This window comes from Armigeres subalbatus, chromosome 2, assembly GCF_024139115.2.
Source record: "Armigeres subalbatus isolate Guangzhou_Male chromosome 2, GZ_Asu_2, whole genome shotgun sequence".
In the NCBI taxonomy this organism is placed as follows: Eukaryota; Metazoa; Arthropoda; class Insecta; order Diptera; family Culicidae; genus Armigeres; species Armigeres subalbatus.
In genome coordinates, this window is record NC_085140.1 from 229380017 (window position 1) to 229391374 (window position 11358).

Below are 11358 nucleotides of genomic sequence, written 5' to 3' on the forward strand. Positions count from 1 at the left end.
CATTCTTTTCTTATACTTCCGTAGTTACCAAAGCCATTATCAAACCTACTTAGGGCAGATTTCTTTACACTCGCTTAGTCGGTAAATCAGGGGCTAAGCGCATGAGTAAGTATTGCTTTGGAGTTATACTAAGGTGAATTTGCCTTTTATTACGTATTCAGACTGGGAGGGTTGCGAATGAGGCTAGATTCCAAGCCTTCAGCCAACTTTTTTTGATGCATGTTGAATTTATTGAACAAGAGATCGTGTGGTCGATTTGACGCCCTTTTCTATTTCGGTGTCGTCCAAAAATGACGTCACAGATTTTTGGGGGGCTGGGGGGTTGTGGTAGGCTTTCTAAGATTTTGATAGACAGTGCATTTAAGAAAATTTTGAAACGAAATCGTTGCTATTAAGAAACAATAATGATTTATGAATATCTTTATGTAGTAGATGTGTAACTATCTTCTTCTTCTTATTGGCATTACATCCCCTATGTTCTATTCGGTTCCGTTAGGATAGGCAGGCATGAAGAATGTTTTATAGAAGTGGATTTGAAAGCGAGCGGAAGGCAATATCTGCGATGGTATAAATCTCCTTCCTTCTGCCAAGCTCCCGTATGAAGAGGGAGGGGAGAGTATCAGTGTGGAAGCCTGGAAGCTGATATCTCTCCATTGCCAAAAGGATGGTGGTTTGATTTGCTCATATACCATCGCGTGCGGAAAGTGAACTATCAAATCTATACTTTCGTCCCTAATTCTATTAGGAACATGTACGTTTGTACAAGTTTGAAAGAGGATTATAGCATTTTCATAGTAATGCAAAGTAATACAATTATCTCATTAATCATAGTAAAGAATATTATTTTCCACCAAAAAGCCTATTGTAAATTACCGTTTTACAATAGAAAATAGTTGTTATGTATCTGTACATTAAAAAAACGATTTATTCCACACAAAAAATTTGCCATCACAATTGAATTTATTATAACTCTATTGCCAACATTATACTGGCAATAGAATTTAATGTTCACCATAAATCATAAAATAAATTGTTTTCTCGTGATATTTTATGGCGACTCTATTGTATTTTTTTTTATACGCGCGTTATTGTGTGGTGATTCAAAGCTGTTTGAACTCGTCATAATGGAACTATTGCTTTCGCACTGTAAGCAATTTCTTAGTGACGATCTCCTGAACTGGTTTCATACATATCTCTCAGACCGTCACTAGACGATAGTTATTGGCGGATGCAAATCTCAAAGTTTTCATGCATTATCCGGTATACCACAAGGGAACCATCTAGGACCACTGACTTTCTTCAACTATTTCAACGATGTAGTACATCTGTTCATCAAGAGCCCTCGAATATCAACTTTTACAACTTCAACTATGTCGCTCCACTGATTGGTGCTCTCTGAACCAAATGGTGGTAAACTCGTCCAAATGTTCTGTCATTGCGTTTTCTAAAAATAAAATTGTCCATCTTTTTTAGCTACAGCCTTCGTGGCACAGAAGTACTGCGAGTGACATGGCAACCCACGTGAAGGATCTTTACGTCATTCTAGATTCGCAACCAGTATTCAAGCAGCACATCTTTTATATCGTCGAGTATCCAGAACTCTGGGGTTTATCTTCAGAATTGCAAATAATTTCACCGACATATACTGTTTGAAAGCTCTCTGTTGTTCGTTCTCTGGTGCGCTCGACTCTAGAGTATTAATACTCTATTTTTATACAGAACAATTGTTCTGTTGTCTTAGTCTTATTCCAGTCCAGCTTACAATAACGGTACCGAAGGAATCGAATCTGTTCAACGTCATTTCCTCTGATTCGCACTTCGTAAGCTACCATGGCCGGATCCGTTTCATCTAATTAGCGACGAAAGCCGATACCAGCTGATTAATCTGGAGCTACTTTGCTCAAGAAAAGAGACGTCGATAAAGTAATGATGATCGCCGATACCCTGCAGGGACGCCATGCTGGAACAAATAGACTTGAACGTTCCACCACGTACGCTTCGGAACAGCCATACTGTCTCTTCGTCGTACAAACTACAGGCATGCATGGTGCTATTTACGGCCTACAAGGCGTCTTCAACAGAGTTGCAACCCTCTTCGATTTACACGTTGCATGGAGCATGTTACACCAAAGATTTTCATCGTTCTTCGCAGGCATAACCTACAATTTTACCGAAATCTCAACAGCAGAACTGTCCGGTAATTTATTTTATAATTTTTTTGTAATTTTTTCCATTGCTCAAATGTCAAAATCACCGAAAATCAGTTAAATTATTTACCGAACAGTTCTGCTGTTGAGATTTCGGTAAAATTGTAGGTTGTCGACGAATCCACATATCTTGGAACACTCGTTACATGTTACAATGATGTTAGTCGCGAGGTGAGAAGATGTGTTGCGGTTGCGAGTAGGACTTTCTACGGTTTGCGTAGCCATCCAAAGTCGCAAAGCTTACAGACACGGACAAAACTAACTCGACCACTCGCCCAGTACGGCCATGAAGCATGGACGAAGATGCAGACTCGGAGTGTTTGAGCGGAAAATACTGTGCTCAATATTTGGCGGCGTGGTGGAAAATGGTGAATGTCACGAGTTGTACCAAATATAGAAATATGCAGACATCGGTAGGCTGATAAAATTCGGCAGAAGACAATGGGCTGGCAATGTAGTGCATATGCCGGAAGATAGAACAGCAAAAGTGGGTTAGCATAAAACTGTACGGTATGAGCATCTTACGGAGTCCAAAGTACGTACGACTGCCCGCCACAATCCATCTATGAATTTCTCTGCTGTTATCGTTTTCGGAGTTCAACCATTTTGACCATGTCACCGATACAGACTCCTGGTAGACGGATAACGTTGTCCTCTCTTGCGCCTTATCTTATCATGTACTTCGTCTTCCACGGGTTGACGACTAACCCGACCCGCTTAGCTTCCCTCTTTATTCTGATGTAGGCTTCTTACACATTTTCAAAGTTATTGATTTATTTTCTCAGACTGAGGCCGGAGTGGCTTGTGCAGTGCATAAAAGTCTTCTCCATTCAGCTCGGTCCATGGCTACACGTCGCCAGCTACGCAGTTTGGGTGAAACAATTAGCCAGGCAGTTAACGGAGCCTGTAATGCTGGATAGACACCTTTTCGTGATGCACTACGGAGTAAGATCTACCACACTGGATTTTGTTTTTACACGATTTACATTTTCTCAATTTTCCACTCATCCTAAATGTTTGACGCATATTAATTATCATGTGATTTTTCTTCGATTTATTCTGAATTTTTGAAAGAGTGAAACAAGTAATCAGTGTTATTTGAAACAACCGTTCAGAGCATGGACGATGGGAATTTCATCAGTGTTACGTCTGTTTGTCTGTGACTATAATTTGCTTTAAGATGACCCATCTTTTGGGTGGAGTCAATGGATTAAATTGTAAAAACGTAACTCAATCTTATGCTGATTTTGAAGCCGATGACATGAATCTCCAAGCTCCAGAGCGCTGATTGATTAGGAAAGAAGCGGATACGACTCTGGTGGATCTGCTTGAACCCTCTGACTGATTAGAGCTCTGTGTAAAGGTGAGATTCCGAAATGCCAAACGCAATGAAATCAGATCTCTGTACAAAAACGAATGCAAAACTCTTAAAAAGAAGCAAAAATATGGTTGAACTTCAGTACCGATGCATGGTCAAAATCAGTATTGGGAAAGATCCATTAAGGTCACTCCTGACGGAATCCAAGTTTCAAAGTGCTCGCGTTTTCGATACGGAGGCAACGCACAACTGTCATTTTTGTTGACTTAGCTTTGCTGCGTCGCAGCATGCGTGAAATAATAAAAATGACAGTTGTGCGTTGCTTCCGTATCGAGTGGTGTGCCCCCGAAAACGCGAGCACTTTGAAACTTGGATTCCGTCAGGAGTGACCTTAATAACAAAAATTGGCCAACGCAAAAATTGGCCATTTTCAACCCCCTTCCCCCTGTCACTTTTTGTATCAATCACTCAAAAACTTGGATTGTATGGATTGTTACACTGGGAGTGAAATCAGAAGTGATTCAGTTTCATTCCAAATTTTCGACCAGTATTCTAGTTTGAATCTGGAACAAAATAGAACAAACTCGCAGGTTTCCCCAGCAGTGTTCTTTTCATGTTTTTCAAATTTTCAATTGGATGAAATCATTACGTTGCTACCAAGAAAGGCGCCGTAATTGCAAAGTGGATTGATCCGAAGATAAATAAAATTACGCATTCATACACCAAAACAATTGAAAAATATTTTTTTTATTTTTTTGTTATATTTGTATTTTTAAAATATATTATTTTTATATTTGAATCTCGTGATTCATTCGTGGTTCAAATCTGCAGAAAATAGACCTGAGCGTTATACCAGTTTTATTTTTTTTGACAGTTGACTGGTATAAAAAATGAATCTATATACGTTTTACACATTTTCTCTGTTTTTATGCATAAAAGTTAATCGTTTGTGAATAAAAGTTAGTCGTAATTGTGCATAATAATAATTCCTTTTTGTGTGTAGTCCAATTCTCAAACGAAAGAGCGTACTTTGATTTGAAGTCATATTTGAATACTAACTAATTTACCCAAAGCGGACCTTGATCAACTCAGAATTGAAAATATTACTCAAATTTGGGTTATTGGGCTGAGCAACCCCGGTGAGGTGTTTGCATCTTGCTCTAGTTTTGACATCAATCACGGGAAAGAAAGAGAAAACTACCCAAATTTGGATAATTTTTTTCTGCGATATTCTCATCAGTGCATATATTGAACTCAAAGTGTGGGTTGATTTATCTGTCCGTGTACCAAACGAGCAAAGTAAACAAACATTACCAATCAGTACTAAAGGTACCAAATGCAAGATAGGTATTGTAATCAACATGATAGAAATTATAAAAAAGTTTGAAAAGTTCAGTAAATGAAGATGTTTTCAGAGTTCTCATAAATAGCAAATTTATATCTTGCGCTTAGTTTCATAGGGGCGTAACTGTATTGATCGATTTTATATTTTGTTAATAACTCAATTGCTTCAAAAGCTACAACCGTGCTTATTGATTCTGGTGCAAGATACAATCATCCTTTATCACACCAAACCATTAAATCATCGACAAACTAGCGCAATTCGGTACAATAATAGAAAGAAAACATCGATGAAGAGAAATCGATCTACACTCAGGAAAATCGACACATACTTTATGGCAAAAATCCATGTATTTTGAAATGTGCATATCATGCGTCGACACATACTTAATTTCATACAAATTCACACATGGATACTATGACCCACATGGATAGTATGTGTGAACACTCATGTAATGCATGCGGGCGCATGGAATATATGTGTCGAAATTATGGAATCCATTTCGCTACCCCCATTGCAAAAATCCATGTGTGAACTCATGAATATAATGCGGAGATTTTTGTCAGTGTATACAGTTACGCCCCTATGAAACTAAGTGCGAGACAAACACTACCAAAAATCCACACATTTTTATTGGCAAAAAATCCATAGATTTAGATGTATATAAGCGCACACATAATTATTCTTCACGCCAACCACTTATAAAATATATATAGAAATACATTTTATGTGTGGTCACGAATAAGCAATACAGTAGACGTTCGATAACTGCAAGTATTTAACTGCAATGCTTTTTAACTGCAATTCGATAGTTGCAACAGTTTTGCAGTTATCGGACCGCTAAACTTCAAACTGGTGTCAAACTCAATGACAGCTGCATTGTGCTGCACATTCAGATGCACTTTTATTGCATCTGACGTCGATTGACAACCGTTTGACGTCTAGGATGCGTTGCAGTTATTGAACGGCATTCGATAACTGAAAAGTAAACATTTTGCAGTTATCGAACGGCTACTGTAATTTGATTTATGTGTGGATCCATATCGATTATATTAGGGTGGCGCTATTACAAAAATTTATAATCGCGACACATACAGTGACCTGCATAATAAAAAGCCCACTTGCCGTTTTTCATACAAAATGGTCAACTTTGGAGATCTAGATCTCGATTGCGTGTGAACCAATTTTGCTGAAAATTTGACCAGAGCTCAGATATAACTTGAATTTTACCATACCTGAATTTCGACCATATTGATTCATAGGGTAAAAAATTATCGCGGTAATACAAAAACGATTTTTTTGACAAAAAAATGATTTTAAAATATCTTGAAAACTACAACTCTTAGTGTACAAGTATGTTCCGCAAACTTTTTTGTATTGCCAAAATACGCGTTTTTGCTGAATAAGTCATCAGTTTACAACCTATAGAATTCAAGATATTTAAAAAATAATTTTTTGCCAAAAAATTCATTTTGGTATTACCGCAATAATTTTTTACCCTATGAATCAATATGGTCGAAACTCAGGTGTGGTAAAATTCAAGTTATATCTGAGCTCTGGTCAAATTTTCAGCAAAATTGGTTCACACGCAATCGAGAACTAGATCTCCAAAGTTGACCATTTTGTATGAAAAACGGCTAATGGGCTTTTTATTATGCCGGTCACTGTATATCATATATAGTTGTTTTTAGCAGTGTATGGTATTTAATCATATTTATTGTTGAATGTAAGAAAATGCAGAGTCTAGTTACGCAAAGAGTGAAGCCAAATCTACCTATTGAACTGTCAAACCGTCTACCTATCGAGCAAAGTAAACAAATGATTGTTGGTAAGGCGGAAGTATTGTTATCGCCTGATGATTATTATGGCGAATTAAAACTCATGAATTGAAATGTATTAGATTTGTTCTAGAAACAGCTTCAAAAAACTTCAATACACCCCCCAATAAAGTTGCAACAAGAAACTCACGTTTTTGCACTCTGTAGGTGACTTTGATTATCGAATTAAAAAGCTTTAGAAGTGATCACTCCCGTGAAGTCACTTGAAGGGTTGAACAAAAATGAAAGTTTTCAACATAATAACAAGAGCATCATTCAGAATAAGAGTAAGAAGATCCTCTTTGCGCAACTCTATATTATAGACTCTGAGGAAATGGTGCGTAACAAGAGAAAATATGTAGTTGGAGCAAACAAAATAACTGCTCACACTGAGAATCACTTCAAGTTCACACAATTTTTTATGTTGCCGATCGCAAATATTTTTTTTGTCTGCTGGCCGTGAAGCCAGAATTGCTTTTATTCTCTCCGCGTGTCTCTATATAATACCATCGTCTCTGACGAAATATTGTGTACCCACCCACCCCTTAGGGTCTGTCTCATTTGGAGAATTAAACTTAAAAGTGACAGTTCGAAAATTAAAAAATCACCCCGTTATAAGAATGGCTGGTGCTACTCAGCAATTCCAATAGGACATCGATGTAAAATTTATTTATTTATTTATTAATTCAACGGACATCTTATAGTCTAATTGAATGTACTTAAATTTATAAAGCATTTGATATTGTAATACGATTTGTAACATTGGACGTAAAATAACTGCTTGCACATAACATAAAATCACAATCAACATATTTCGTAATGGTATTTAGCACACAACAATAACAAAAGAAAATAATACAAATTAAAACATAAAGCATGTCAACGTATAATATTTGATTTCAAAACTAGCATATAATATCAGGTTTCCATGTGCACAGGTTTTGTCGGAACTCTCGAAATTTAACATTTGTTGGCCATGTAGTTGACGTTAGAGCAGCAGATTTCCATTTTGTGTCCAGAACAATTTTGAAAGAGATATAGTCCAGCGTGTTACTGTCCACCCATCTCGGAACCAGTTTTCTTACATTGACACGTTCTTTGTCACAAGCACCCAAACATCTTGTAACCATCACCTGTACGTCTTTTTCCGAAACACTGCCATCAATATTCGTAAGTACCATTGCGAAACTCTCTTCCATGTTCGTAGAAGTGAATGATCGACTCGAAGCATCAGGAACGAATGACTCTATGCGGGCGCTTGATACATATGGTGCTGTATTAGAAAATTTCGGTGATGTTTTAGGTGTTGAATGCTGTATGGCACTATTCGCAGAACATTTAACATTCGGAGCAAGTAGAGACATAATTGTTTCAACTTTTGCCTTCAGTTCTTCGACGTCACGATGTAATGCACATTTCGGCTCCAGCGCGCTTTGAACGATTAATTCTTTTTTCGTTTTCCTCCACTGCACGAACTCATCCAAACACACATCACACATCCAGCAACTATTTTTGTTGGGCGGCGATACTGCAGCGAGTTGTTGATCGTTTAGTCCGACACAAGAAGCGTGATACAGTCCGGCACACAATGCATTGCAGAATATGGATGGCTGATCTTTTGTGACAGGAAGAAGACATTTTTTGCAATCCATAGCGTTATTTTCACTTTGATTTTAGGCAGGAATCAGCGATTAAATCGGGCTAATGGTAGAATTCCAGTTTTCTAAGAGATAGATGTACATTCACAACAGCCTAGCAAGTTTTGCAATACCAAATACACAGTAAATTCGATAAATTGACGGAGCAAACTTAAACCGTGCGCACACCGCTTCGATCAACAATGTAATGATTGATTCGATAAATGATTCGATATCTGTCAAAAGTAATCTTGCTCTGCGAGCAGGGTTATTTGATAATTATTGAAATGTCACTTTTAAGTTTAATTTCAGTTTAATTATCCAATTGAGACAGACCCTTAAAGTGTTATATAATTTGTGAATGAGCCCTTTTGTTTTCGATTTTTAAAATAGTATAAAATATGTTTATTTTATTTGTTTACATTTTTAAATATATTATCAATTCAGTAGAAACCGAAATGAGCGATTAGCGAAGTTGGATTTTTCTCACAATCCGTACGCTAAACCTAACTTCGGAAGTGGTGCGCTGTTTTCATTTGGTGAGGCGCTATACAGCGCACCACTTCCGAAATTATATTTATATCGCTGGCGGCTAATTCGTTTTTTCACTGAAATGAAAATAAAATTAGTTATGCTATACGTTTAGAAAAAGCAAGTGAATTGAACAAATCGCTTGAATTGAACATCTAAACAGTTTCATTCAACTCACTTGAAAGAAAAGAAAGTTGAACATGTTCAACTTTTGGCAAGTCAATTGAATTCAACTGAGTTGTTCAATTCACTTGCCCCAAGACTTGCCCTGTCAAAACGTAGCATTACATGATTCACGTGTCCTGTACATAACACTTTAAAATGCAAATTAAAAATAGTTCTTTGTGCTTAAAAATTCTGAAAATTCAGGATTAGGTTCAGTCTGAAAAATCCTCGCTACCCATTAACATGCGTCGGTACAAGAGTCGGTCATCGTCCGTTGTTGCAAATTCGAAGTAATAGTCTAGACAGCTGTCATGAATAATAATAAACGAACGTTTGACGTCTATATATGTCAAACATGCATGATTGAAAATTGAATACAAATTTTTTACAGGCGTGTTTCACGAAGCACAGAATTATTATTAATTCTGCAAATTATTTAATTAGTCACATCTTCAATAAAGTAACAATGGCCAATGTAGAACAAGTTACAAAAGCTGCTAGTTTCATGAAAGTAGCTCCCGGAAAAATAGGATATAATGCAGAAAAAGTGTGGCTTTACATTTTTTTCCTTTTAGGGACTTGAAATCGATAACTTCTTTTTCTTGCAGATCATTACCAGATATATTCCGAAAACTAACGAAAGTATTTCTGGATTTTCGTCTATAATTCAATCGATTGCCAGAGAAAGCAAGAACGACGTCATACGAGACAGTTTCACGGATATAGAAACAGAACTTCAGGTGGCACAATGGGTCGATTATTCCGTGCTTTATGTGTCGCCGGCATCCAAAGATAAACACGTTTCGAAGGCACTGCTAGAGGTGAGGATATTACGAATGAAATTCAGTTTAATTAATGCCAATTGTATAATAATATATTTTTTATTTAAAGGAACTCAATAAACAACTGGAAAGCCGTTCATACTTGGTAAATCACACGTTGACTTTGGCAGATGTGGTGGTCTTCTACGCAATTCAGGAAACCATGGTAAAAGATTAAAAAAAACTTTATATTTTTTCTATAAAAAAGTAACGATTAATCTATTCCCAGGCCAATCTACCATTGCTGGATAAGGAACATTACCTCAATGTCTCTCGCTGGTATGATCATTTACAACAGCAAAAGGCAATTCGTCAGGATGAAACTTTGATTAACTTTTCAACTTTACATTTACTTGGTTGGGCTACCGGTACCCATATCTAATTATAATCTATTTAACTCAATTTTTAACTAATTAAGAATAAAAATGATACCTACACTAGCAGTTTTTGTGGACACATTTATTTTGTAATTTTTTGGTCTGGTAATGCGGGGTAGACACTTACGTGGTATGTTACGAAGTAAGATTTACTGTAGTCATATTTCCTCCTTCAGGCCAATCCTGATCCAAAAAGTATCCTCCTCAATATCCAAACCCGTGGTACATAAGGTTATTATACAACAAAGCCACAAATTGGCCATCTTGGAAACCACGTGCTTTTTTCAGTTAATTTTCAAAAGCACGGATTGAGAACCATAACACACATAGTGGTGATAAAATCGTAGAATCATTTGCTTACTTATGCTATACAACCGACTTCAGTTTCCTTCTAACTTTTATCTTCTTTCTTCTTTATTCTTCTTCTGCCTTGTTTCTTTTCTCTTCCTTCTTTTTGCCTTTCTCGTACAACTAAGTTGTACCGAAAGGCTATCATTTCACTCCGAAAACGAACTTTTTATAGAAGCCTTTGAGACCCATAGTATTATATACCAGTCGACTCAGCTCGACGAGCTGAGCACATGTCTGTCTGTCCGTGTGTATGTATGTGTGTATGTGTGTGCACAAAAGCTATAAAAAAACATTAGACAACTTTTCGTATAGAAATCCTTTACCGATTTTCTCGCAACAAGTTCCATTCGACAGGGGACGAAGCCTTGTTGATCACTATTGAATTTTATAACGATCGGTCATAGCGTTTTAAAGTTATGAAGAAAATGGTACATTGTACCATATAAACCCCATATAAGGTTGGTGTCTTAACTAAATGCGAGAAAGGCACCACCAACGCTAGGTGGATTAATCTGGGTTTTTTCTTACTTCTCTTTCTTCCTTCTCTCTTCTTTCTTTCTACTTTCTTTACCTTCTTCTTTTTCCTTCTTTCTTCTTGCTCTTTCTTTATTCTTGTGTCTTCCTTCTTGCTTTTTCCCTCATCCTTCTTCTTTTTAATCTTATTTTCCTCCTTCGTTGGAAATTGCGGTTGGAGTATCGAAAACTTTCCCAAACATGTCCACGTGCTATATAGACAGACATCCCCTTTCTTCTTCTTGATTTCTGATACATATAATTGAATCCAACAATGCG

At 36.9% G+C, this 11358-nt stretch overlaps 2 protein-coding genes across 2 annotated transcripts; one reads left to right on the top strand and one right to left on the bottom strand.

The window, feature by feature from the left end:
* Positions 1-7589: 7589 nt before the first annotated feature.
* On the bottom strand, positions 7590-8336 carry LOC134209608 (uncharacterized). The gene is made up of 2 exons (XM_062685604.1): positions 8272-8336; positions 7590-8115 (listed from the first exon to the last, which is right to left on the bottom strand). Exons 1-2 carry the CDS (start codon positions 8334-8336, stop codon positions 7590-7592), a joined length of 591 nt encoding a protein of 196 aa, XP_062541588.1.
* A 1038-nt stretch (positions 8337-9374) lies between these two features.
* LOC134215994 (eukaryotic translation elongation factor 1 epsilon-1) lies at positions 9375-10281 on the top strand. The gene is made up of 4 exons (XM_062695044.1): positions 9375-9564; positions 9626-9838; positions 9909-10004; positions 10068-10281. Exons 1-4 carry the CDS (start codon positions 9484-9486, stop codon positions 10218-10220), a joined length of 543 nt encoding a protein of 180 aa, XP_062551028.1. The 5' UTR covers positions 9375-9483; the 3' UTR covers positions 10221-10281.
* Positions 10282-11358: the final 1077 nt, after the last annotated feature.